General features: G+C 38.0%; 5 protein-coding genes across 9 annotated transcripts; 3 read left to right on the top strand and 2 right to left on the bottom strand.

The window, feature by feature from the left end:
* Nucleotides 1-525: 525 nt before the first annotated feature.
* On the top strand, nt 526-2,829 carry LOC126589793 (exosome complex component RRP4 homolog). Its single transcript, XM_050255190.1, has 7 exons — nt 526-797; nt 935-1,036; nt 1,140-1,185; nt 1,320-1,409; nt 1,897-1,962; nt 2,058-2,123; nt 2,237-2,829. The coding sequence occupies exons 1-7, from the start codon at nt 643-645 to the stop codon at nt 2,684-2,686; spliced, it is 975 nt and encodes a 324-aa protein (XP_050111147.1). The 5' UTR covers nt 526-642; the 3' UTR covers nt 2,687-2,829.
* Nucleotides 2,830-2,910: 81 nt separating this feature from the next.
* Nucleotides 2,911-5,062, bottom strand: LOC126589795 (auxin-binding protein T85-like). Of its 2 annotated transcripts, none has more exons than XM_050255193.1 (5): nt 4,908-5,062; nt 4,147-4,253; nt 3,650-3,853; nt 3,504-3,571; nt 2,911-3,309 (listed from the first exon to the last, which is right to left on the bottom strand). In XM_050255193.1, the coding sequence occupies exons 1-5, from the start codon at nt 5,044-5,046 to the stop codon at nt 3,198-3,200; spliced, it is 630 nt and encodes a 209-aa protein (XP_050111150.1). In that variant the 5' UTR covers nt 5,047-5,062; the 3' UTR covers nt 2,911-3,197. The 2 variants fall into 2 exon arrangements, with proteins under 2 accessions (XP_050111150.1, XP_050111151.1); XM_050255194.1 differs by having other exon boundaries at nt 4,915-5,059.
* Nucleotides 5,063-5,155: 93 nt separating this feature from the next.
* LOC126589792 (transcription termination factor MTERF4, chloroplastic-like) lies at nt 5,156-7,640 on the top strand. The gene is made up of 2 exons (XM_050255189.1): nt 5,156-5,323; nt 5,948-7,640. Exon 2 carries the CDS (start codon nt 5,976-5,978, stop codon nt 7,539-7,541), a length of 1,566 nt encoding a protein of 521 aa, XP_050111146.1. The 5' UTR covers nt 5,156-5,323; nt 5,948-5,975; the 3' UTR covers nt 7,542-7,640.
* A 234-nt stretch (nt 7,641-7,874) lies between these two features.
* LOC126589794 (protein RESISTANCE TO PHYTOPHTHORA 1, chloroplastic-like) lies at nt 7,875-10,568 on the bottom strand. 2 transcript variants are annotated; one of them, XM_050255191.1, is made up of 4 exons: nt 10,179-10,568; nt 8,580-8,790; nt 8,322-8,491; nt 7,875-8,232 (listed from the first exon to the last, which is right to left on the bottom strand). In XM_050255191.1, the coding sequence occupies exons 1-4, from the start codon at nt 10,443-10,445 to the stop codon at nt 8,158-8,160; spliced, it is 723 nt and encodes a 240-aa protein (XP_050111148.1). In that variant the 5' UTR covers nt 10,446-10,568; the 3' UTR covers nt 7,875-8,157. The 2 variants fall into 2 exon arrangements, with proteins under 2 accessions (XP_050111148.1, XP_050111149.1); XM_050255192.1 differs by having other exon boundaries at nt 7,875-8,219; nt 10,179-10,565.
* A 1,304-nt stretch (nt 10,569-11,872) lies between these two features.
* On the top strand, nt 11,873-26,131 carry LOC126589508 (piezo-type mechanosensitive ion channel homolog). 3 transcript variants are annotated; one of them, XM_050254815.1, is made up of 21 exons: nt 11,873-12,296; nt 12,393-12,473; nt 13,111-13,270; nt 13,359-13,519; nt 13,861-14,017; nt 14,194-14,380; nt 14,953-15,068; nt 15,932-16,016; nt 16,927-17,142; nt 17,226-17,403; nt 17,622-17,750; nt 17,918-18,091; nt 18,201-18,434; nt 18,865-20,406; nt 20,677-23,162; nt 23,427-23,819; nt 24,144-24,302; nt 24,511-25,017; nt 25,125-25,269; nt 25,382-25,526; nt 25,718-26,131. In XM_050254815.1, exons 1-21 carry the CDS (start codon nt 12,248-12,250, stop codon nt 25,851-25,853), a joined length of 7,440 nt encoding a protein of 2,479 aa, XP_050110772.1. In that variant the 5' UTR covers nt 11,873-12,247; the 3' UTR covers nt 25,854-26,131. The 3 variants fall into 3 exon arrangements, with proteins under 3 accessions (XP_050110772.1, XP_050110774.1, XP_050110775.1); XM_050254817.1 differs by lacking the exons at nt 11,873-12,296; nt 12,393-12,473; nt 13,111-13,270 and having other exon boundaries at nt 13,371-13,519; nt 14,255-14,380; XM_050254818.1 differs by lacking the exons at nt 11,873-12,296; nt 12,393-12,473; nt 13,111-13,270; nt 13,359-13,519 and having other exon boundaries at nt 13,869-14,017; nt 14,223-14,380.
* Nucleotides 26,132-26,288: the final 157 nt, after the last annotated feature.

Below are 26,288 nucleotides of genomic sequence, written 5' to 3' on the forward strand. Positions count from 1 at the left end.
AAAAATCTTATCGAAATCCATCGCTAAATAATTGTTTTTTTTATAAAATGACACGTGGCGCAACGAGAACGATTTAAAAAATCTTATCCGAAATTACAAATAATTTTATTTTGTATTATTTAAACAAACAAAAAAAACTAATATTTTATTGCTTATTGCCAGGGAAAGGGCTCCAAGGGTGGAGATGCAAATGGCAATTACTGTTCATTAATGGCAGTTACTATTCATTAAAGGCAGTTACTGTTCAAAATGGTGGATTCAATAGTGGATTGCCAGGGAAAGGCTCCATGGGTGGAGTTGCTCTAATGTGGGCTTATTTTCATCATTTTTTAAAAGAAAAATTAATGAAAATGATTTGAAAATTTTAAGTTTTAATCAAAATAAAAAAAATATGTTGTAAATAAATAGTATCAGAAGTGACTTTTAAAGTAAAAATATTATTTTTCATTAAAATAAATAGTACCGAAAATATTTATTTAAAACTTCCTTTTTTTTAAATGGGCCTTAAAAATGTTAGCCCCATTCATTGCTTCCAAAATCCATGCAATGATCTAAGAACTCAGGCTAGGGTTCAGGGTTTTTCTCCCTTCTCTCTCTCTCTCTCCCTCCCTCTCTCTCTCTCTCTCTTCCACAGCGAGAAAGATGAAAGATTTACAGCTTTCGCTGAACCAAACCCAGAAGGTCCGGCTACATAGAGCTCTCGAAAAGCTCGAGTCTTTGGCTTCAAAGGCCAATTCCAACGCTTCCGTCACCGTCGCCGATTCCATCCCCGTTAACTACGAAGACGGCCTTCTCAAGTACCTCTCTTTCTCTCTCTCTCTCTCTCTCTCTCTCTCTAGAATGCTCTGATTTTGGGATTTTCGACCTGGGTTTTCTTCAAATTTTTTCTAAGTGTAAAATAATTTATGGGTATCTCGGATTTTTGTGAATTCAGGGGACATGGGACCTCTGAGGTCAATGGGGAAGTTGTTGCGACGGTTTGCGGCGTCGTCGAGAGAGTCAATAAGCTGGTTTATGTGCGTTCTTTAAGGGCCAGGTACTTACTAATTAAGTGTTTAATTTTTTTTGTTTTTAGTTAATTTTTGTTGAAATTTTGATCATTTGGTGCTTATGGAATTTTTGAAAATAAATTACGGTAGGTACAAACCAGAGGTTGGAGATATCATAGTGGGGCGTGTTATTGAGGTGAAAACAGGAATGCTGAACTACAATTCGATTAATTTTATCGAAAGTTCGATTATTGATGATTTGCTTTCTCTGTTGAGAAACGTTTGGTTTTATGAGTCTTTTTTGTGATCTTGTGATGAATTATGGTTTAGGTTGCTCCGAAGCGTTGGAGAGTGGAGATAAACTATAGCCATGATGCAGTGTTGATGCTTTCTTCGATGAACTTACCTGACGGCATACAGGTATAACTGTTAGCCCAAGTTGGCAGCATGCATCAGTAGCGATAAGTTTCTTTTACCAGATATGTAATTCGTAGTGTTGCTAAATAAGTGATTCGGAGTGGTGTAAAACACTTTCAAGAAGAATGCTAACTGGTTCGTCGTTCAGTAGAATGCTAACTGGAACAAGGGAATGCCAATTTTACAGTTGGACGTATTTGACACACAGCGCGGAATTCTGTTCTATGGATTCATATAGCTGTATATAAATCTGTTAGATGATCTAGATTTTCTTTGTTTGAATTTTTGTTTATCAATTTGAACTCTACAGAACCCTTTGATTCATTATATTCTATTTATTTAGATAATTTGAACCCCTTTTCAATAGAAGTCGCGTATTTCCGCCATCCACTCTTGAAATAGAAACATGTTCGGATTCAATTTGGATTTTCCACTACTGTAAATTTAGCGTTACAATCCCTCATTTAAGTTTCACTCTTTCAATTGCTAGAGGCGCCGAACTGCCCTGGATGAACTCAACATGCGCAGCATTTTTGAAGAGAATGATGTCATTTGTGTAAGTCATGTAACACGTATTACCGGCCTAATTGAATAGGAAAAAGAAACAAATTAAGACTTGATCCATTGTTACAAACACTTGCCCTTTTCCAGGCTGAAGTTCGTGGTTTCCAACATGATGGTTTACATCTCCAAGCAAGAAGTCAGAAGTATGGAAAGGTTTGTCTTCTATATAATTCGTTAACTTTTAGAAGGATGCTTCTGAACATTTTGTTCAGGCGTTATCCTTTATTTGTTAGTATTTCTCACAATGATTGTAACCTGCTTTGCAGCTTGGAAGGGGTCAGTTGCTCACAGTTCCTTCTTATCTAGTGAAACGACGAAAGCAGCACTTCCATCATCTAGAAAACTATGGCATTGACCTGATACTCGGCTGTAATGGTTTCATCTGGGTTGGTGAACATGTTGAAGTTACTGACGATATGCTAGTAGATCACAAGTCTCAACAACATGATACCAAAGCCGATAAAAATTCCATTAGTCCCGAAGATCAGGAGAAAAACTACACTACGCAACAGACAAGAGAGAACATATGCAGAACTGCAAATGCTATCCGCGCATTGTCTACATTAGGCTTCAGTATTACCGTAGAAGTGATCATGGAGACGGTAGACTTGAGCAGTTCTATAAATGTTGCTATACATGAAATGCTCGGCGCAGAGTTTTGTGTTCTGGTTGCAGAAAAGGAGGCTGTGCGACGAAGCATGACTAAAAAGAAGTAACGATTTGTTGTCTAACTTATGTAATCTGTAGTCAAGAGGACTTGTTCCTGTAATCCGCTTCTCATCTCTTCGCGTCTTATACCTTTGTATCATTAAACAGAAATTTTATCGTTTGAAATCTCATTGCGTCCCTACTTTCATCAGTCTTTCATCCCAATTACTTGCCATTTTGCAAATTGCAAAACCTTGCTTGCTATCATCATCAGGATACAAAAATGCATGACTGCTTGTAAATGTACATTGAGATTAACATTTGAGAAAATCTGCTACAAAGTACAGACAATGTGTATCTGAAAACTTTAAGATCTACAATCTCTGTGTCTTTCGAATGATAACAAGACCAGATGATTTACAACGGTTGTATGCGACGTTTTTAAAGGCTTGTTTGGATGTATTTTTAAAATGACTGAAAGCGTTTTTAGAGAAAATATAGGGGCTTTTTTGTATGCGACATTTTCACAAAAAACGCTTTCAATCATTTTAAAAGCACATCCAAACGAGCTGTAAGATATCATAGCTCATCCTTTGGCGGTGATTCAACTTCGAGGCATTCTTCGTCCCAATAGTAGGGGTACTTTAACTTTGCTGCAGTGTGCGGCATGAACCAGTCCTCATATATGAACCTGAAAGTTGAAACCAAGGGTGGAAGTATCATTCACCGTTCCTTACAATCCGAAAAAGAAGAAACAAATAACCTGGCATGAGAATGCGAAAGAATGCATCTGCATATCATGGTGCTCTATTTGATATCGGACTGAAGTTGAAGAAGTAATAGATGAGATTAAACATAGAAGATGAAAGAAGGTAGATTGCATACACTTTAACTGACGGACGGGATATGGTGACAAGCACTTGCAAATCCTCGTGTTCATTTGTATTCCGGACCTGCAAAGCAACGAGTAAGTTGTGAATTGCCTATCGGAGAAGAATAAAACATATTAAGTGTAGAATGCTTAGGTTTACCCGGTGAGCATTGTTAACAGGTATGTGAAAAGTGCTATTTGCAAAGACAGAGAACTCTTGGGGCTTTCCAGGGAACTTCTCGTGTGAGCTCAGTGCAAGGTAGAGAGTTCCACTTCCCTTTAGGACAACGAAAACTTCTTCACAAGAATGCCTGTGTATTGGTGTGCCTGATCCTGGAGCAAATGTTTGTAGCCAAACCTCAACCTGTGAACCCAATAATTGTATCATATATCATGTCCCCCCAAAAAAATTCTCGAATTCAAACTTGTTCATCGCAAAGTAAGATCTACAATGTCCAAGGCACATCGAAGGACAAGAAGTTTAAGACATAGACGGTTTAAGATGACAGCGCATACACACGAGTATATTATCGAACAACTTTCAGTGAAATCTTGCTTGAGGTCATTGTGCAAATCAAATAGTGTAGACTATAGTCCTCTACGCCACTAAGATCACAAGAACAGTAAATTCTCGAGCAAATGGTGGAACGGATATACCTCTTTCAACCCATGCAAGAGTGAACCAGCAACAGTTGTGTGTGCCAAACCTGCCCTTCCATAGTTATTCTGTGGAAGCTCACTGATATTTCTTACTAGAGGTAATCCTGCATCCAACATTTACATTTTAAGCAATATAATAGTTAATTAATTAGCTTAATCCATATCATTATTAAGCATATTACCCACAATCCGAAGGATATAAGAGAGTGGAACCAAAACATCAAGTTCAAGAAGGGAAGAAAACAGAACCAAACACCATTAGAGACATTAATTATGAATCAAATGCTCATTAACCATTAACATAGAGCTCGTTTGGAAGTGCTTTTAAAATGATTGAAAACGCTTTTAAAGGAAATGTTTTTGGGTTCCTAAAGCACTTGATGTGTTTTTCCATTATTCACTTGCATTTTTATTAAGATTTGGGTCCAAACACCAAAAACGCTTTCAGCCATTCTAAATGGACTTCCAAACAAACTCATATACGCTAGCAATTAATAGCTAATTAGCTTAATCTATATCATTAACAAGCATATTGCCCACAATCCGAAGGATATAAAAAAGTGGAAGATTTCACCACATGGACAGTCTCAAAATTCCCAGATAATACAGAGTCAAACACTATTAGAGACATTAATCATGAATCAAACGCTCATTAACCATAAACCAATGATCAAGAAAACAACTACTAACACTCTTTGATGAAAAAAAATGAGATTTGAAGCACGAATTGTGTAAATTCAAGAAAGATTAAGAAGGACCTGTTACGTTTGAGTGAGCATTTGGAAGCTTCAGATACTGCAGAGAAGAACAGTAAGCTGAAGAAGAAGATAGTAAGCGAAGAAGGCCCTGCCATTTTCTCGCTCCTTCCACAACTTCTACTTTCTCTGATCCTTTCATGAAGAGTGCCAAGTTTATTCTCTAATTTACTTTTTGTTGGGTTGCCGCAGGCCCAAAAGCACTATTAGGCCCAAAAGCACTTTTATGAGGGATAAGGCACACAAGAGTCCAAGACCAAATCCTCTTGCAAAAGGTTTAAGCTTTCGCCGGAGGAGGAGACGAGAGTGTGTGCCCAGCTGCTGCTCGACTGAGCTGTCTGCCATTGATGGGTTGATCTTAGCGGCTCTCTGGATAAGAAGCTTAAGCAATTCTCAGCCTGAGCCAACTCCACGAACAGGTCAGCTTCTTCTTCTTCTTCTTCTCTGTAACTTTGTTCAAGTTAACGAGCATTTCACTGACGACAATGGAGATAATACGAGAAATGGATAATTGAGTTTTCTCTTCTTCCTTCTCTGCAACTTTGTGTACTGAGTGGCTTTTTACTATCTGCTTTTGAAAGTAGCTAAACTTTCTGCAGTTCGGCTTTTCCTACTGAAAGAAGCTAAACTCTACGTTTTATGTATTTTTGGGTGTGAATGGTAGAACCCAAATTTTCTTCGGTGCCTAAGATATGAAATTTGTATTCTTTTTATGTGTTTTTATAGAAATTTGTATTCTTTTTATGTATTTTTGTAGAAATTTGTATTCTTTTTATGTATTTTTGTATAAATTTGTCTCAGAAATGAAAATTAACCGTCTTTTGGTTGCTGTATTTCATTAGAATTTGTGAGTCCGTCATTAGAAAGTAAGAAAATAAAAAGATTATCATGTTGGATTAGTAGATTTGAGTAATTTTTGCCTATGATAACTCACTGTTATTATCTTCTTGTATTAGTAGATGTGCCTTGATGAACAAGATTATCATGTTGTTCTCTGCATTGGTACTACTATGTAATTGAGTTGAGCCTTTCGTTTTTCGCAGGCGGGTTGGTAGTTTTGAATCTGGAAGTATGAAGATCAGATGCAATGCTGGTGTTACGAAACCCAGCTTTTTGCTTGTGCATTCAGAATTACCGGCGCTTACATCTCTTAAGCCCCAATTCACTTCTATATCGACGCTTTGCAATCGAGAGAAGTTGATAGGGTTGATAACAAGGTGTCAGTATTCTGTTTCTGGTAGAAGGTCAGCAACCAGTTATAAGGGTTCATCGGTTTCAAAGACAAACACCAGTCTTATAGGTAGGAGGGATAGAGGTTCTTCATCCTTATATAGTCGTCCTAGTCTGTTAGAGATGAAGAATGAAAGGATGGAAATTCGTGCCCGGGTTTATGATTTCTTGCGAGGAATTGGTATTGTCCCTGATGAGCTTGATGGATTGGAGCTTCCTGTTACAGTCGAAGTTATGAGGGAACGTGTGGATTTTCTTCACAATCTGGGACTTACAATCGAAGACATTAACAACTATCCACTTGTTCTAGGCTGTAGTGTGAAGAAAAACATGATTCCTGTGCTCGATTATCTTGGGAAGTTGGGTGTTAGGAAATCCACATTCACAGAGTTCTTGAGAAGATATCCACAAGTCCTGCATGCTAGTGTTGTTATTGACCTTTCACCGGTGGTCAAGTATCTTCAAGGAATGGATATCAAACCTGATGACATTCCTCAGGTTCTTGAGAAATATCCAGAAGTGCTGGGATTCAAGCTCGAGGGGACCATGAGCACTTCGGTGGCTTATTTAGTTGGAATTGGGGTCGCAAGAAGGGAGATTGGTGGAGTTTTAACTAGATACCCTGAGATTTTAGGGATGCGTGTAGGTAGGGTGATCAAGCCTTTTGTTGAGTTTCTCGAAAAGCTGGGTATTCCTAGACTAGGTGTGGCTAGACTGATAGAGAAGCGTCCTCACATCCTTGGGTTTGGATTGGAGGAGAGAGTGAAACCGAATATTCAATCCCTTTTGGAGTTTTGTGTTCGAGAAGAATCACTTGCGTCTGTAGTGGCACAGTATCCTGAGATCATAGGAATTGATCTCAAGCCTAAGCTTCTCAGTCAACAAAGTTTGATCAAGTCGGTAATTGATTTGGATCCCGAGGACTTTGGCAGAGTTGTTGAGAAGATGCCTCAAGTTGTTAGCCTCAGTGATAGACCTATGATGAAGCATGCTGATTTCCTTAAGAATTGTGGATTTTCCTTGGAGCAAGTGAGGAAGATGGTTGTCGGGTGTCCCCAGTTGCTTGCCTTGAATCTGGACATCATGAAACTCAGCTTTGATTTCTTTCAAACGGAGATACAAAGGCCTTTGGATGACTTGGTTGCTTTCCCAGCATTCTTTACTTATGGTCTAGAATCGACTATAAAACCAAGACATAAGATGGTTTCAAAGAAAGCGTTGAAATGCTCCCTTGGATGGCTTCTCAATTGCTCTGATGAAAAGTTTGCACAACGGATGGACTACGACACCATTGACATGGAGGAGATGGAATCCTTGCCATCATTTGATATGAATACGCTCACAGAACCAAGGAGCGACGATTCAGGTTCTGAGTACGATGATGATAGCGATGACGATTATGTATAAAATGATCTTCATGTAATCAAGTACCGAAATTTTCATTCAAATTTTGTAAAACAAACAGATTGATGATGATTCAAATTTTGTACTGAAATTTTGGTTCCATTGATTGGGCATTTTGTTAGTTCAGCCATGGATTTTCGTTGTTGATGGGGTAAATTTATGAGTTTCTCTATTTAAACACCAAATTCATCTTGCTTTTGACCGCGAACTCAAGCGGAACACATTTCTAGTGAGGATGAGGGAGCGAATTGATGCAGTAACTGTTGAGATTCAAGAAATGTAGAACGAAATTAAAGAGAAATAAAAGGAAAGTTAAAAAGGTATCACGAATAGAAGTAAGAACACAAGGAAACGATTCAGTATTTATATGTACAAATGTATCATTGCATTACTTTGTTCAACTATATTTTCACTTGTCAATATTCATCCTACATAAACAATATCGCCTGAACATGAACGAATGCATCCATTTTCGCGACATTTCCCAAAAATCAACGATGGTTTTGGCTCCTGCAGACTGCAAGTGAGGCAAGCACCATTTTTTTCGTGTAAACGTACAAGCTCTTGTTGTACTTTCAAGCCATCAGCATTGAGAAACTTGATATAGATCATGTGCCTATCAATTGATTTGAAACGAGCAAGCAACTTCGATTCCTAGTCTTTTCTTTCTAGCCACCCAAGCTGTAGAAACAGACTGCATGTTACTAGCTATATTAGCAGAGAAACATCACAAATTATAAAAAGGAATGCCCAATTCGAGCATCTGAATCTCCGATCACACACCTTCCACGCATACATGGCGAAAAAGGCTACGGTATCAGCAGACCAAACGACAGCAAAGGACTTCACAAAGAATGGGATTGTAACATTGAGTAACGGGACGAGGAGGAAGAGATAGTTTAGAGCTTCCTTCTCATTTTTCGAGCAGTCTCGTGCACGCAGTGAAGGAATTGCTGCAAAATTAGAAAGTTAAATTCTTTGTTCAGTACATCTTTACTACAGCAGGAAACTTTGGAGGTAAATTTAGAGTGGATAACTTACTAAACATCCAAATGGACCACATTCCCATTAATCTCCATATGTCTGGTTCGTTCGATGGGAAGATGAGATTGAATGACAGAACTCCACCTAGCAGCATGGAGGCATAGGCTTGAACCTCGAAAACAGTGTAGAGGGTACTACCGGGCACAGCGGGGTTTTTGGAAGCTGTGGAAGCCCTTGGTGCAAAGGTTGCAGCAGTCTTCTGAACAACCTGTTGCAAAAAATGGAACCATAACGTTGTGAGAAATTGATTACATAATAGTTTTCTATCTGAGAAAAATGGTCTATCATTACACTGGGTGGATATGCTAAACAAAAAGGAATCCATCCGGTTGAAGAAAGTTGGGGCGTGTGATGATGCAATCATACCAACTCACATGCAAGGTCCCTTCTTTCTCCGACATGGGATTCATACTCTCAACATCCATCTGGTTAGGTAAGCTATGCTCGGAAAGATAGTCGAAATCAGACTATTCTCCAATGTAGATTACTTTCATTGCAGATTTGATGTTAAGGAGACGTCGATACAATTCTATTACCTTCTTCTACTAGTTTATTAATTTGTTCATGTTTTTGGTAATCAGCTACAAGTGAAATGCTTTTTCAGGTAGAAATCAGCATTGATTTTTGGCTTTAAGTTTTGTTTGTACCATACTTAGAGCCTCCGTATTTAGATCTCGTATAAATACTCGGGAGACTCAAATGTAATTATATAATAAATGAAGGGGCAAATATGTAATAAGTGAGGAGCTCTTATTCTATAAAATGACTCATCACCCTCCTCATTTGGAGAGGCCAAGATTGAGGGCAAGGCTTAGGCCACAGAAAATGGGCTAAAGAGAAAATAGGCTAGAGAGCACACTGCATCTAGCCTTCTTGTATATTCACCATTCAGAGTGAGCTAATATCAACATCAGTGTAGACGTAGCCCAAACATTAGGGTGAACCACAATACATCTTGTGTTCTTTACTTTCTTGTAGATTCACGGTCGGATTTACGTTGTTCCAAGACTCCTCCGGTTTTGTGCATCAACAAGTTTCATCCAATTCATTAGTGCAAGAAGCAAAAAGCTTGTCTTTGTAGTGCTGCAGACTGCAGAAAATTATGAGGTTCTTTTGAGGAGAGCTTTTTGATCAGTGCTTACAGCTCCATCTAACCGCGTCGAATTCTACTCAAATCGAGCACCAAATTCAACTCAAATCGATTCATAATCCTACATTAGGCTCACCAAAGCACACAAACTAACTCCAATATAACTTCTTGCAAATTTCCAGTGACTCAACTCTGTAAGGTGTGGAATTTTATGCAAAAGGCTTCGATGCTATCAGTAGCGGAACATTGTTTGTTGTAATTTATTTTGTTAAGTTTCCGACATGGGACTTTACATTCTTCAACTCAACCGAAAAATATGTGCTTGCGAATAGCTTGCTTTGATACCACGTTACAACATGAGCATAGGACGCTTTTTCTCGATGTGGGATTCACACTCTCAATGACTCACTACCCAATTTCACAATTCACAAGAAAATTTGGAAATAAAGTCATATAAATTGCAATTCAGGAGACCTCGATGAACATAAAAGCTATAAAAATCCAACCTTTTTGAGGTCCTTGTCGAGTGGAGAAGCAGCAGCAGAGAAAGTGGAGGACTTTCCGGCTTCCGGTGGCTCAGCTTCTTCTGGCTCTTGCTTTGGTTCCTCCACTGCTGCCGGAGCATCGAGCTCATTGGCATTGGCATAAAGTCTGAAGAAAATTTTGGTGGGAAAGGGAGAATTGCAGGGTGAAACGTTTCTCGGGTTCGAAACGGTGAACGGATATCTTGAAACTTGGAAGTTGCAGAGAGTGGTTGAAGTTAATGTGTTCATGTTTGAACACTCTCTCCGCTGATGAGATTTTTACTGAGAATTCAAGAAGAAAATGGAGACACAGGAAAAACAGAGGGAGATAAGAAATTTGAGGCAGGGAAGAAGAGACGTTGGACGGAGCCAGCATTTGGGCCTCAGCCCACGTTATTCAATCATCATTGAACAACTAACTAGCAACTTACATGATACGAGTATGTTTTATTAAAAATGGACCAGCTGGTGACTTAACCACTGACATACCACCTTTTTCAGGAGCAAGAAGACTCACATAAACATTTTAGCCTCTTAAGACCATTATCGTGTGATTCATCAGTGTCAAGAATCGAACTTATAATGTGTCTCGTAAAATACGTGCTTGAAATTCTTCCCCAACTACTAAATCATCCGTGGTGGTTTATATGATATGAGTATACCACTATTGTTCTCTTTTCTTGCTAATGGTACAATGTTATATGTTGAGAAACTTGCACATATCGTTATATTACAAATAGTTAACCATTTGTACCTACAACTAGTACTAAAAGTGTTTTGTTAAAACTCTCATTTAAAGGAAAATTAACGAAAAGTCTAAAAAAACTTTCCTTTTAATGAAAAGTCATTTTTAAAGATATAGTGAATATTGACAGTTAAAAGTAAAAATGTGATTTTTCGTTAAAAATAACCATGAGAAGTATTTTGTTAAAACTCTCTTTATTTAAACAACTGTTACCTTTAAGTTTAAATAGGCAAACAACAGCAGCTATCAATATTCGTGTGCATTTGTCCAATGATGAACCATTTTGATAAATATGTGTACGGTAAAGATTTATTATATTCATGGCTATGGCCCAATATAAGTGGGGCCAGTTAAAAACATCTGGGATAATGCAGAGTACAGTTGAGCCCAAACAGAAAACGAACACTTGTACGACTCCACTTCTTTCCGCGCGAAATCCACCTACCACTCCCTTGCAGGCTGCAATATATATATATATATATATGGCAGAGAGCTTAAGGGGAGGGATCCCCATTTTTTTTGAAAAAATGGGAACACGCTCCCCACCGTTAGATTGACTTTAATGAAATTGTGTGATTGAGATTAAAACACAGGCCATAGAATCTCAATCACATGATTTCATTTAAGTCAAATCCAACGGTGAGGAGTGTGTCCCCATTTTTTTGAAAAAATGGGGATCCCTCCCCTTAAGCAATTCCCATATATGGATGGATAAGAATTGTCTGCCTTCCTTGTTTTCGTGCTTTTTTGTATGATCACGATTAAGTCACGTTAATATTTTTTATATAGATAATAAAATAAAAATAAATAATAATATAAAATATTACCATAACTTAATCGTAACCGTGCAAAAGAACACGGTAACAAGAGGACAGACAATCCTTGTCCTAAATATATATATATTTTTTTTTAATTTCTTTTCTGAAAGCTCCTTGTTTGCCAATCTCATAAAATGTCTGACCTGCAGCTCCGACTTGGGAGACTGGTAGTTACCGGAGCTCCAGAGATTAATTATTACTTTGGAGTTTGAACGATTGTTTACGGTTGTTTGAGTTGCCGCGAATTTTGGAGGAATAACGTACCTATTTTCTGTTTTGTTCCGTTATCGTGTGCCAAACAGAGAAGAAAGCTAACAGCCAAGTTTCTCTCTTTTTTTTTTTATTCGAATTGGGAGTTTCTGAGGAAATTGGGAGTTTTCTGAGGAAATTTGAAGGTTTTGGGAAACGGGTTTTCGTGAATTTGAACGAAAACCCATTGATGGATTCTCGGAGTTGAAGTGATTGGTTTGGTGTTTTAAGGGCCTCTAATGGGGAGACTTCTTGGTGGTTTCGTGTTGCCTCTGCTGCTGCTAACTGGTATTCAAATTCAAAAGCCAATGCCTTTGTTTTTTGCCAATGTTTTCGTAGAAAGTTAATTGCAACTCTTAAAAGTTACCATCTTTTTTCTTGCAGCTGGTGTTATCAACTGGAGCGTGCTCTCTCTTGTCGATTTGATAGCGTTTCTTCTTATTCTATTTAATGCACCAAAACTAGGTAAGCTAGCTGCTCTGTGAGTTTTCAAGCTTGGTTTTGACGTTTCGAATGAATTTAGGTAGACATGGTACCAAGTGAAAATGTATTTGTGAGATACTAGAAAACTATGTGCAAGATGTGCTTATGGATTACTACTTTCTTGTTAGTGGGTTCACATGTAATGTCTCATATGCAAGGGGTTTTCTTGTTATGGCTATGTACAAGAGAGTAGCTAAAGTTCTTTGATTTTCCCCGAAAACAATGTGAATTGTGAGATGATCTAAGCTCGACTACTGTTTAAAATATAATTGTCATGATTCCTTTAGCTATGCATCTGTGAGTGCTCAGATTTGGTTTTCCTGAGTAGCTATGTCCACCCACTTAGATGCCAAGTTTATGCATAAGTGGTGTGAACTTCTTTTAAACAACAAAAGAACATGAATTTTTGGAGATCCGCTCGAGTTTTATGTAAGATCTCACTCAATGTCGAACCTTGGGTTTTATTGGATTCGTGCAGAATTTGGTGTTATCATTGCAATTTATGAGAGAAAAGAAAAATGATTTTGGTATTTTACATGCTGCTTCTTATTATCCTAAATGCTGGAATTACTTATATAATTGAACTTTACTACTTCTGACAGTGTTTTTCTTTTTGTAGGATTTCATCTCGGAAGGCAGCTTTTATTGTCATGGATCATTGTTATATTTTCTTTATTTGTTATTTTTTCTCAAGTGATATATCTTGTTATATGGGCTATTGAGGGAAATAAATGGAGCGGAGTAGATGCTTGGTGGGCAAATCTTATTGGATTCATGATGTAAGAATTTGCTTTGTTTCTATTTAATCTCACATCGCTTTATTTTATACGCATACATTTAAACAGCGTTTTGTGTGTGCTTTTGCAGATTGCAGTCATGGAAATCTCCTTTCGTGCTATATTTTTTACTCTTACAACTATCAGTAGTTGCTGTTGCATTAGTTGATTTGTATGGAAACAGATTTGGTCTTGTTTCATCATGCGATTCATGTTGGGGTCGTTTCTCATCAGCCGTTGAACGATTAATTTGTAAGTAATTAATTGCCTGATTTTTTTTTGTCTCTTCGGTTTTTTTCTATGATTTGTCCTATCAAGCCATATAACATTATATACATAAAGAATCCAATTCTAATGTATAAATCTTCGATACGGTTCTTGTTATGCATTTGATTTTCTCTTGGGATGATGTTCTTGCAAATTTTTAAAGATGCTTTTAGCAATTGATTTGTTCACCTTATTAATCATATGTTAAAATGACATATACATGCCTGTGTGCAATCTTAGTTATGAGTTGATTAAGTTGAAGATACCAGATTAATCATACAAAAGTAACAACTGATTTGGAATTATTTCGTTGTTCCTTCTGGAAGGTTCTCATCTTAGGGTTGCTGTCTTGTTGCTGTTGCCTGCCATTCAGTTGGTTGTCGGAATTAGCCATCCTTCATGGGTTTCTCTACCCTTTTTTATTGGGAGCTGCATTGGTCTTGTAGATTGGTCTTTGACAAGCAATTTTCTAGGACTTTTCAGGTGATTTCCTTGTAATCCATCATTCATTACTGGATGATATTGTTGCCTCTCTCTCTGTCTCTCTCTCTCACACACACACTCTCTTACCATCCATATATCTATCTATGTATCTATGTACACCTCTGCTGTAGTTAGTTTCGCTTCTGTTGCTCATGGTTGCACCTATGGGTTTGAAGGTGGTGGAAGCCTTTTCACTTGTATGCAGGCTTCAACATTGTCTTGCTTTATGTGTATCAGCTCCCTGTGGAGTTTCCGGATATGCTACAATGGGTAGCTAAGTTCATTGGTCTGTTCAAAATAACTTTACATTCTGACTGGACTGAAGTTTGTTCGAGCTGCTCTCTTTTACTTTTCTACACCATGGTAAGCACTCTCTTTTACTTTCTGCATCATGATATGTATGTTAGCAACCTTCTCACTTCTTCTCATGCCACGTGCACTCCACCAGCACTCAAACCTAAAATTTTGATCATGTCAAAATCCCACTATTTTTCTTCCTTTGTTAGTATTATTAAGATTTTAGTTTGTCAACCATAAAGTAATTAAATTTTTAGTTTGTCAACCAAAAAGTAATTAAAATTTTAGTTTTGTGCTAGTGGAATACACATGGCATGAGTAGAAGTGAGAAGGTTGCTAACACTCCCCTTTGTTTTATGTCTTCTACAAGTTCAAATCAGTTTATGTGGTAGGATACTTGAAAACCAGTGATTTCAGCTTATCTACAGTGTAGGTTCTGCAGGTTTAAAATGAAATAATTTGTGTTTGAAAGTGTAAACTATAGTTCAAAGTTGTGATATGGCTAAAATGTGTGATAGGTGCACCAATCCCATATTACTTATCAAACGTATATGTCATCCATTGTACTTTATAACATAAGTGCTTCAGTGCGTACTTCTTGTGGTTTTTCTCTTTACATTTTCTTCCTTCTAATGCAGCTATCCTATGTTAAATGTGATCTAGAGGAAATGGATTGTATTTTATCCATGAAAGAAAACAACTTGATGGAGCAACTTCTTCCCTCGAAGCATTCATTTTTTATTCGTGAATCTAGGTAATATTCTTGGATGTTGTAACATCTTTTCCTCTGGTTTACAGTATGCTGTCTCCTTTAATCATTGCCTTCAATGCGTATAAGTTTATTATTTGATTTTGTTCTAAGTTCTAACACAGAGGGAGGAAGACCTCTGTCTTCGTACTCTAAGTCCAAATCTTTGATCTTGCTGGATCAAAGTTTCAAATAGAACATGATATGTAGCAGGATAAGTACGTGTAAAAGTAAGACCATTTGTTGGATATAAGATTAGAACATGATAATGTTGGGATCATTTAACAACATATAGAAAGTTTGGAGCCAATCGTACTAAAGCTGCAACCCATATCAGAGGCTAGAAATTTTTAAAGAACATGGTAGATGAAATTAGAGTAATCCAACCCAACAAACGAGTTCAGTTTCTTAGAATCTTCTCCTTGTAAGTAAAAGAAAAAGAGCCTGTAGTTTTCTGGTAGCACATTAAAAAATGTCAAGATAAAAGCTTTAGTAGACTGCAGGGGGACTCTTCATCAAGCCTACCAATTTCTTTCAATTTTTTCTTGTGAAAAAAAACAAAGATTGAGATTGTCAAGGAGAGTGTGACGATAACCCATCAGTCACACTGTTGATTAGTATCTAGATATAGCTTTAGTTGATCATTGAGGCCAACTTTCACAGACTCTATGTATATGCCAGCATAAAATGCTTTGCATCCAAACCAACAATATCTTCTTATCTGTTCTGATGTTTTGTATTACCTTCAATTATTGCATAACTACAGTTTGTTTGGTGTATCCAGTGTAACTGGCTACTTCTCTCTGTTGGAGCCTGTATCATTATCTGTGTATATGCGTGCAGCTTAAGTAATTGTTTGTTGTTTTCAGATCTGGTGTGAGGCATACAAATGTTTTATTGACGGGAGCGGTTTTCCGGACCTTTAGTATCAACTTCTTCACATATGGTTTCCCGGTATGTATTCCTGTACTTTCTTCTTCTTGACTGAACAACATTATGATGCTTATTGAGGCTGAATTGACCCATTCATGCCATCTTTTTGAAGGAGAAGATGAGGTAGTTGTGAATTTCAGTGCTTGAATTTAATGCATGGGGCATTAGGTATCTATTTAGTTCGAACCATCATGTAGGAGTCTTACTTGCCATACTGAAGTGTTCTTTTAGTTTTCATGTTTTTCCAATCCAGTGAGAAAAAATTTCTTGTTGCTATTTTTTGGTTTTCAAAACAAACTCATTGTAATAATATGGATATGCTCCTTTTTCTCCTAAATTTTGGACTTGGAAACTTTAGATAAAGTATTTGTTGCATTAATTAAGATTTACTGGAAATTTAAAAAGTTTAGGTAGATAAAGTGGTCAGGTTGGAAATTAAGTGGCTAACACTGGTGACTGGACAGAAGTAGCACAAAAATATTAAAATACATTGACTTAATAGGAGATATTGTGTAACCTCATACGAATAGGACAAAGGCAAGTACGATGATGAACTGATGATAATACAAATAAAGTATTGGCGTCTTTTTCATGCACAAAAATCTAGAAACTGAAAAATAAAACTGAGTTTAGAGGAAATTTGAACCAATTGGTATTTGGTAGTTTTGCAATTACTTCATATCTCTTTTGTCAATGTTATTGAATGCTTGAGTTCTTTAGTTTGAGTTGGTGAGGGACTTGTTTAGGGTTTGTATAATAACGTTTTGCAGATCCATGTAAAGTGAGTGTTGGAGGAACACTGGGTTGTGACATTTTTGACTTTTGAGCTTCCAGTTTTTCGTTTACTTGCATCTGGCTGAAATTGTTGTTCCAAGATCTATATTCCTTTCAGTTTAGTTATATTAATTGGTATTTGTGGTGAATTTGGCAGGTTTCCTTGTTTGCTCTTTCTTTTTGGAGTTTTCACTTTGCAAGCATTTGCGCATTTGGGCTACTTGCATATGTTGGCTACATCATATATGTCTTCCCTTCCTTATTCCGTTTGCATAGACTGAATGGGCTGCTTCTTGTCTTCATTCTCCTGTGGGCTGCTAGCACATATATTTTCAATGTAGCATTTGCATTCTTGAATCGGAAAATCGGAAAGGTAGTACTCTCTTTCCAGTGATGTTTCATATCTGCATTTAACAGAAAATGGTTGGAAGTTGACTGTTTTGGTTACATGTTCAGAACATGGACATATGGGAGATGATTGGGTTGTGGCATTATCCCATACCTGGATTCTTTCTGCTTGCACAATTTTGTCTTGGAATATTGGTTGCCTTGGGTAATCTTGTGAACAACTCGGTTTTCCTTTGGTTGTCTGATGAGGATGGACAATCTTCGAATGACAACAGTACTGCAGAAGGTATTGAGATACACAATATCAAACCAATTGATTGAATAACTGGTAACTCTCGTTGTTTCCTTTTTGTGGTGGTGGGGGGTTCAGTTATATGTTTGCCTAGTCTTTTTCTCCACGCTCATGCAGATTTGTACCATTGATTTTAATTTGCACATATACTTAGGCCATTTCTGATTCTATCTTCCTTCATATATGTAATACTGTTATATCCTTTATCATAGGCGAGGGAGAGACCAAGGTATTGATAGTGGCCACAATTGCTTGGGGACTGCGCAAAAGCTCTCGAGCTATCATGCTGGCACTGATATTGCTCATTGCCATGAAACCTGGTTTCATCCATGCTGTATATGGTATGTGTCTAAAATTTAACTCATGAAATTGACTGTTAGCAAAAAGAAACTTAGCAAGCTGCCCTTTGTTCATTCTTATTTTTTTATCTTGTAATCATGAAATTAATGCTTAATTTACACCGTAGCACAATTTTCTAATTAGTTTTATGTTTTGACCTGTGATTCAGTGATATTCTTTTTGATATATCTTTTGAGCCACAACATTAGCAGAAAGATGCGCAAGTCTTTGATTCTCCTATGTGAGGTTCACTTTGCGCTATTGTATATCATTCAGATTAATCCGATCTCTGATACTTTGGAGCAAAAAGGCTCTTTGAGTGCAGAAATCTTATCACAATTAGGTATGCAACTGTTCTTTCATATGAGACTTTGATTATGCTTTATGTCAGAAACCGCTGCCAAAGGAAAAATTAAATGTCTAGTGATTTATCTTTTCTGTAAATGGTGCAGGTCTTGTTCAACATGAAAGCTCTTGGGACTTTTTGCAAATAGCTTTGCTTGCTTGCTTCTGTGCAATTCATAACCATGGTTTTGAAATGCTATTTTCGTTCTCAGCAATTGTGCAGCATACACCTAGCCGTCCATTTGGATTTAGCATTTTGAAAGCTGGTCTGAATAAATCAGTTTTGTTGTCAGTGTATGCGTCCTCAGCCATTCAGTACAGACATGATAATCCTTCTTATGGTATATTCATCCTTGCTATATTTATTTATTATTTTGGTGAATTGGGCCAATCTGGTCTCTGATGATTGCAGAATTTGAAATTTGGTCTGAACCTTCTCAATTTGTCCCAAGTGATAATCTAGTGAATGCCTACCTAGTTATTTGATAATATACTTTGGAATGCTACAAAGGCATATGGTGAAGTGTGCAATGAATATTTGATGAAATGGAAACAGATCCAATAAAACTAATCGAAACTAGATATTGTAGGTTTCCTTATCCAAATTATATGTTTTTGGTTTTATGAATCAAGGTGTCTACAATCAACCTTGTATTTTAGGACCATATATGCTTGATGTTGACCCAATGCAGACCTTTTTCTGCTACCGCTGGTACTCTCCCTTTAATTACTGTTGACATTTATATTTTCTGATGTGTTCTCTCTTTCCAGAGAGAAGAATCGCATTATTCCTCAGTGCAATTGGGCAGAAGTTTTTATCTGTGTACAGATCATGTGGAACCTACATTGCCTTTCTAACGATTCTCCTTACCGTATACTTGGTGAGGCCCAATTATGTATCATTTGGATACATATTCCTTCTCCTTGTTTGGATCATTGGAAGACAACTTGTCGAGAGAACAAAAAAACGCCTTTGGTTCCCATTGAAAGCATATGCAATTATGGTGTTTATCTTTATGTATAGCTTGAGCAGTTTCCTGAGCATTGAGATTTGGTTGTCCAAGTTCATAGACCTTTATTTTTATCTAGGCTATAACTCAGAAGCTTCATGTTTGAAAAATATTTGGGAATCCCTAGCAGTGTTGATTGTGATGCAACTTTATAGCTACGAGAGAAGGCAGAGCAGTTATAACAGGTCAGATGATGTCCATGTGTTAGAATTTGGAGTGCTTGGGTTTGTAAGGCGGTTTGTCATTTGGCACAGCAACAAGATCTTGTTTATTGCAGTATTCTATGCATCTTTATCTCCAATAAGTGCCTTTGGCTTCTTTTATCTACTTGGCCTTGTCCTGTGTTCAACTTTACCTAAAGCTTCACATTTCCCATCTAAATCATTCTTGGTTTACACAGGATTCCTAGTAACGTCTGAGTACCTTTTTCAGATGTGGGGTAGACAGGCTGCAATGTTTCCTGGACAAAAGCAGTCTTATATTTCCCTTTTTTTGGGTTTCCGTGTATTTAAACCAGGCTTTTGGGGTCTAGAATCTGGCCTGAGAGGAAAAGTTCTGGTGATTGCTGCATGCACTCTTCAATATAATGTTTTTCGCTGGTTGAAAAAGATGCCAAGTACTATCCTAAACAATGGAAAGTGGGAAGAGCCTTGTCCATTGTTTGTCTCAACAGAAGATGCCAATATCAATGGTTCCATCCCAAGGGAGGATAACAAGCCATCGACAGATTCTGAAGCCATTTCAGTGAAACGAGAAGGGGTTAGAAGCCAATCATGGCCCTTTTTTTCCCCTGGTTCATCGCAATCACCTAACCATGTGTCCCCTAGAGCAGGAGGTTCTGAGGGTAGCAGTAATAAATATTCATTTGGGTACATTTGGGGCAGCACCAAAGAGAGTCATAAGTGGAACAAGAAGCGGATTCTTGCCTTGAGAAAGGAGAGATTTGACACACAGAAGCTTATCGCTAAAATCTATTTGAAATTCTGGATGGAGAATATGTTTAACCTCTTTGGTCTTGAGATAAACATGATTGCATTGCTTCTTGCAAGCTTTGCTTTATTGAATGCCATTTCTATGGTATACATTGCGTTACTTGCTACTTGCATTATTTTGAATCGGCAGAGTATCCGTAAACTATGGCGCATATTAGTTTTCCTGTTTGCATCCATTCTCATCCTTGAGTATTTTGCCATCTGGAGGAGTATGTGGACTCGAAATCAACCTGATGAGATGATTGCACAGTGCCATGATTGCTGGAAAAGCTCAACCATGTATTTCAGTTACTGCAAGTACTGCTGGTTAGGTATTACTCTCTTAGCCATCTGATGCATACACACATAGGTGTGCACGGGTACACACATAAACATACACGTGCATACTAAATTTCTTTAGTTTGCTGAATTGGGGAGTGTTGCAGAAAATTGATATGGATTATTGGCCCATTGTTAGACATGTTTTAAGACGAATTAGTTTTTCTTTCTCTGACCTTATATCTTGTTTTCTTTTATGTTTCAGTTGTTATGTAGATCAATTTATTCCCTTAAATTATAACAATGTGTACCACTTATGCTAGGACTTATTGTCGATGATCCGCGTATGCTTATCAGCTATTTTGCCGTCTTCATGCTTGCTTGTTTCAAACTTCGTGCTGATCAATTGTCCGGATTCTCGGTGTCATCTACTTACCGACAAATGGTATCTCAACGTAAAAATTTGTTTGTGTGGAGAGACCTCTCTTTTGAAACCAAAAGCATGTGGACCTTCTTTGACTACCTGAGGCTTTACTGCTACTGTCATCTGTTGGATCTTGTGCTAGCATTGGTTTTGATTACTGGAACAATTGAGTATGACATTCTGCACCTTGGTTATCTTGCTTTTGCACTGGTTTTCTTTCGGGTGAGACTTGAAATCTTAAAGAAGAGGAACAAGATATTCAAGTTCTTGCGCATATACAATTTTGCGCTTATTGTTCTTTCTCTTGCATATCAATCTCCTTTTGTGGGGGAGTCTTGTGCTGGAAAGTGTGAGACAGTAGATTACGTATTTGAGATGATTGGATTTTATAAGTATGACTATGGATTTCGGATTACTGCAAGATCGGCTCTTGTTGAGATTATCATTTTTATGCTGGTATCACTTCAGTCCTATATGTTCTCCTCCCCAGAGTTTGATTATGTTTCTCGATATCTTGAAGCCGAGCAAATTGGTGCCATTGTGCGTGAGCAAGAAAAGAAAGCTGCATGGAAAACTGCACAGTTAAAACATATTCGTGAATCTGAGGAGAAGAAACACCAGCGTAACCTGCAAGTGGAGAAAATGAAGTCAGAGATGCTCAACCTGCAAACCCAACTCCACAGCACAAACTCGGTTACTGATTGCGGTGACTCTCCTCCTGTCAGTGAAGGCCTGAGAAGGAGGAGGAATATTTCTCTTAACTTGAACAACGATTGGGGGACCTCTGATAAAGAAGGATTACAACTGAAAAAGGAGCAGATACTTAGAGAGGATTCATTATATCCTTGTGAATTGCATGAATCTCCTGCACCAGTGAATATGGAAAATCCAACAGGGATGGAGTGTGCGAGAGATTCAATAGAATCTCTGAACAGTGAGATCACTGAAGTTGAAGATGATGTTGCTGATGGCGTATTTTTCACTTCTTCAGAAAAGGACAAAGTTAAAGGGAAAGGGAAGGAAAGCCCACTAATATCTCTGCTAGGTGATGGTGTTTCCCAGGTACAGTCGATTGGAAATCAGGCAGTTAACAACCTTGTAAGCTTTTTGAACATTGATCATGAGTTTGATGTCAATGAGCACTCTTCTGTTGAGGATGGGGTGTATGATGAGATGGAGAGCCAGAAAGTTAAAGTGTCCTTTGACCGTTCATCTTCCCTGCAGTCTGACACGAGTTCTGATGCAACAAGTCTGCAGTTAGGAAGGATCCTCCGTCACATATGGTCCCAAATGCGATCCAACAATGATATTGTGTGTTATTGTTGTTTTATCCTTGTCTTTTTGTGGAACTTCAGTTTGCTTTCTATGGTGTATCTGGCGGCTTTATTCTTGTACGCACTATGTGTAAATTCCCGTCCAAGTTACATCTTCTGGGTTGTTATGCTGATTTACACAGAAATCTATATTTTGCTTCAGTATCTGTACCAGATTATCATCCAGCACTGGGCTTTTAGTGTTACTTCAGACTTGCTTCGCGAGTGGGGATTTCCTGAACATAAAATCACATCTTCTTTTGTGGTCAGTTCATTACCTCTCTTTCTTGTCTACGTATTTACCCTCTTACAGAGCTCTATAACCGCAAAAGATGGTGAGTGGATGTCGTCTACAGACTTCGACTTCTATAGGAGGAGTGCTTTGCATGGAAAAGATATTCCTATCAGCTATAGCTGGAGTCAGAAAACAAAGAAGTTTCTGCAAATAATGGAAAATGCAATTAAATCGATAATCAGAAGCTTCTTTAGGTACTGGAATTCACTGACACATGGAGCAGATTCCCCTCCTTACTTTGTTCAGGTGTCTATGGATGTGCGCTCATGGCCAGAGGACGGGATTCAGCCAGAAAAGATTGAGTCTGGAGTAAATCAATTGCTTAAAATCATTCATGATGAAAGGTGCAAGGAGAAAAACCCTAATCTCTGCCCTTTCGCTAGCAGGGTGCATGTCCAAAGCATTGAAAGGAGTCAAGAAAATGAAAATGTAGCCTTGGCTGTTTTTGAGGTGGTATATGCCTCTCCCATGACAGAGTGTGGTGATTCGATAGAATGGTACAAGTCACTTACTCCAGCAGCTGATGTTGCAAAGGAAATTCTTAAAGCACAGGATGCTGGGTTTGTTGAAGAAATAGGATTCCCATACCCTATACTCTCTGTAATTGGAGGAGGCAAAAGGGACATTGATGTGTATGCATATGTATTTGGTGCCGATCTGACTGTTTTCTTTTTAGTCGCCATATTCTACCAATCCGTCAGAAAAAATAACAGCGAATTTCTTGACGTGTATCAGCTTGAAGATCAGTTTCCGAAAGAGTTTGTATTCATCTTAATGGTTAGTTATTTTTCATCATTTTCTGTCATGCTTTAGTAGTGAAAAATCAAGTACTTTAAGATCTATTGCAAAAAGCATGGGGTTACAAGTTTGAAGTTAAATAACTCATCTTTTGTTCTTGGCTTACTATACCGAAACTATGGTGGAGGAATTTATTGCACTGTTTCCCTATCAGTCCATGAATTTATTTCATTTTATGGTTAATAAGACTGAAATGTATAATATTATCTAAATTGCTAAAAGGTTAAATGATTTTTCGTGCAGATTATCTTTTTCTTGATTGTGCTTGACCGTATAATCTATCTCTGTTCATTTGCCACCGGAAAAGTGATTTTCTACCTTTTCAACCTCATCCTCTTCACATATTCAGTAACAGAGTATGCTTGGAACATGGAGCCTTCCCACCATGCTGGAAGATTAGCACTCCGTGCTATATTTCTTGCGAAAGCAGTTTCTTTAGCACTGCAGGCTATACAACTCCGACATGGAATTCCTCATAAAGGCACTTTGTACCTGCAGTTTTTGACTAGTGAGATTTCAAGAATTAATTATTTGGGATATCGACTATATCGCGCTCTGCCTTTCCTTTATGAACTGAGATGTGCACTTGATTGGTCATGCACAACCACATCTTTGACCATGTATGATTGGCTGAAAGTAAGTTTCTTAATCTATCTGCAACATTCCACCATGCTTAATCTTGCATAAAACTTCAAGTGTTGAGAACTATGCACTGAATTATCATTGGAGTACCGTCAGTTCTCATTACTGTGTTCGTTTATTGATATTGCTATCATCATTGGATGGAAATGAATAATTTATACAGAAAACTAAAAGAGTGGAATCACACTGTGTGTTGAAATTAATGGGATGGTTAGATTTGTAAGAACCACCAAAGCTAGTCTATCTTATTCTCCCTATAAATACCTTTGTCAGGCCATCATTTGATTGCTTACAGTGTAACTATGGCTTTCTGTTTAGCTGGAGGACATACATGCAAGCTTGTACCTTGTCAAATGTGATGCAGTCTTGAATAGAGCAACACACAAACAAGGAGAAAAGCAAACGAAAATGACCAAATGTTGCAACGGGATATGTCTGTTTTTCATATTGATTTGTGTTATTTGGGCTCCAATGCTGGTAAGTAACATTCGCCACACAGATACTGATTACCAAATGATATTTGTATCATAAGTTCATAAAGTAGATGGTTTTGCTCAGGTGATCTGGCACACACAAACAAGTAGACATCCTCACATGTGCTTTAATTATAAGTTTACTATCGAGTAGAAGAAACGGTTGGTTGCATTTCTGAACCATGCATCAAAAACTCCTTTGCTCCTCGCAGATGTACAGCAGTGGTAACCCGACGAACATTGAAAATCCCATCAAAGATGCCAGTGTTCAGGTTGACATTAAGACAGCGAGTGGAAGATTGACCCTGTATCAAACCACCCTCTGTGAAAAGCTCCAATGGGACAAACTCGACTTTGATGTTAATCTTGACCCTGAAGGTTACTTGGATACCTATAATAAGAAAGATGTCCAGTTGATATGTTGCGAATCTGATGCTAGTACTTTGTGGCTTATTCCCGATGTAGTTCAAACCAGATTCATTCGGTCCCTTGATTGGGATCCCAACATGGATATATCTTTCACTTGGGTACTTTCCAGGGACAGGCCCAAAGGCAAGGAAACTGTGAAATATGAAAGAAGTTTGGAGTCTCAGGATCTTCCGAAACAATCAGATGTCCAAAAAGTTCTCAACGGCTCCATTAACAGCTTTAGGATGTACAACATTTATCCAAGATACTTCCGTGCTGGTTCTGGTGATGTCAGACCGTTGGAACTAGAGGTACCCTTTCTTGCATGTACATGTCTTACTAATTTGAGTACTACATATCTGCTTCTTGCTGTTGTGTTTCTGCAGTAATCTTTATAGCAGTTGCAATTAATTTACAGGATAATTTTGTTAACGCGGACCTTGTTTTGAATCGTGCAAATTATGAGTGGTGGTCCTTCCGTGACACCAATTCATCAGATATCAATGGATGTGGAGGTTTGACAGGACCGATGGCCATCATCGTATCTGAGGAAACACCGCCACGTAAGTTTACCAAAAGCATCATGTGTCATTTCTTATGTTCGTTTTCTGGCTTACTAACTCATATTTTCGGCTAAAATTGCTTTTATTCTTCATTTTCGGGTGTGCTATTCAGAGGGTATTCTTGGTGACACCCTTAGCAAGTTCAGCATTTGGGGTCTCTACTTAACATTTGTTCTTGCCGTTGGCCGCTTCATCAGACTTCAATGTTCTGACTTACGAATGAGAATCCCCTATGAGAACCTTCCTTCCTGTGATAGGTAAACACAACTTCATAAAAACTGGTCCTTCCTTTTATCAGAAGTGTTTTTGTTAGAATCACGTTGATATCTTTAATAACCCAGAATCACTTTTACAAGCGCTTTTGCTTATCTAAAAGCACTTCCAAACATGCCCTTACATGGTCGGTTTGTTTGACATGGTTTCTGTATGTTTTTTTCTTGATGTATAGGTTGATAGCCATTTGTGAGGACATATATGCTGCAAGAGCAGAGGGTGAGCTTGGAGTTGAAGAGGTCTTATACTGGACACTGGTGAAGATTTACCGGTCACCACACATGCTGCTCGAATACACGAAACCGGATTAGTTCTCCTCTCGGTTTAACTTGCTGACATTAGGCTTCACTAACACCCTTTATAGTTGGAGGAATGCAACACAAATTCTTTTTCCGGCCATCGGAAACGCCGGCATTCATGCTTGTTCTTCATTTTTAGCACAGGATTCGCCTAATCGCAGAGGGATTAGTGGTTACATGTACACAATGTATTATTTCAAGAGTGATTTTGATCTGTCATATAGTCATTGTATATATAGTTCAATACAAGTTTGAGAAAAAAAAACCACAGAACTGTATTTCAAGAACAAGATTTTTGGTTAATTACGCTAACATCTCCCCCACCTGCTCGAATACACGAAACCGGCCATGGAAAACGCCGGCGATCATGCTTGTTCTTCAGTTTCAGCACAGGTTCGCCTAATCGCAGAGGGCTTGGTGGTTACATGTACACAATGTATAGTTCAA

This window comes from Malus sylvestris, chromosome 11 (assembly GCF_916048215.2).
Source record: "Malus sylvestris chromosome 11, drMalSylv7.2, whole genome shotgun sequence".
Lineage (NCBI taxonomy): Eukaryota > Viridiplantae > Streptophyta > Magnoliopsida > Rosales > Rosaceae > Malus > Malus sylvestris.

Bases quoted from the DNA above. Each gene is read 5' to 3' on its own strand.
- LOC126589795 (XM_050255193.1), bottom strand. From the start codon at position 5,046: ATGAAAGGATCAGAGAAAGTAGAAGTTGTGGAAGGAGCGAGAAAATGG. The intron at 4,254-4,907 runs GTCCTTCTTAAT...TGTTGGATGCAG, and splicing joins TGCTCACTCAAACGTAACAG to GATTACCTCTAGTAAGAAAT. The intron at 3,572-3,649 runs GTAAACCTAAGC...GTTGCTTTGCAG, and splicing joins CTGTTAACAATGCTCACCGG to GTCCGGAATACAAATGAACA.
- LOC126589792 (XM_050255189.1), top strand. From the start codon at position 5,976: ATGAAGATCAGATGCAATGCTGGTGTTACGAAACCCAGCTTTTTGCTT.
- LOC126589508 (XM_050254815.1), top strand. From the start codon at position 12,248: ATGGGGAGACTTCTTGGTGGTTTCGTGTTGCCTCTGCTGCTGCTAACT. The intron at 17,404-17,621 runs GTATTGAGATAC...CCTTTATCATAG, and splicing joins TGACAACAGTACTGCAGAAG to GCGAGGGAGAGACCAAGGTA. The intron at 24,303-24,510 runs GTAAGTAACATT...TGCTCCTCGCAG, and splicing joins TTATTTGGGCTCCAATGCTG to ATGTACAGCAGTGGTAACCC.
- LOC126589793 (XM_050255190.1), top strand. From the start codon at position 643: ATGAAAGATTTACAGCTTTCGCTGAACCAAACCCAGAAGGTCCGGCTA. The intron at 798-934 runs GTACCTCTCTTT...TTGTGAATTCAG, and splicing joins TACGAAGACGGCCTTCTCAA to GGGACATGGGACCTCTGAGG. The intron at 1,037-1,139 runs GTACTTACTAAT...AAATTACGGTAG, and splicing joins GTGCGTTCTTTAAGGGCCAG to GTACAAACCAGAGGTTGGAG.
- LOC126589794 (XM_050255191.1), bottom strand. From the start codon at position 10,445: ATGAACACATTAACTTCAACCACTCTCTGCAACTTCCAAGTTTCAAGA. The intron at 8,492-8,579 runs GTAAGTTATCCA...CTAATTTTGCAG, and splicing joins GTGGTCCATTTGGATGTTTA to CAATTCCTTCACTGCGTGCA. The intron at 8,233-8,321 runs GTGTGTGATCGG...AGTAACATGCAG, and splicing joins TCGCCATGTATGCGTGGAAG to TCTGTTTCTACAGCTTGGGT.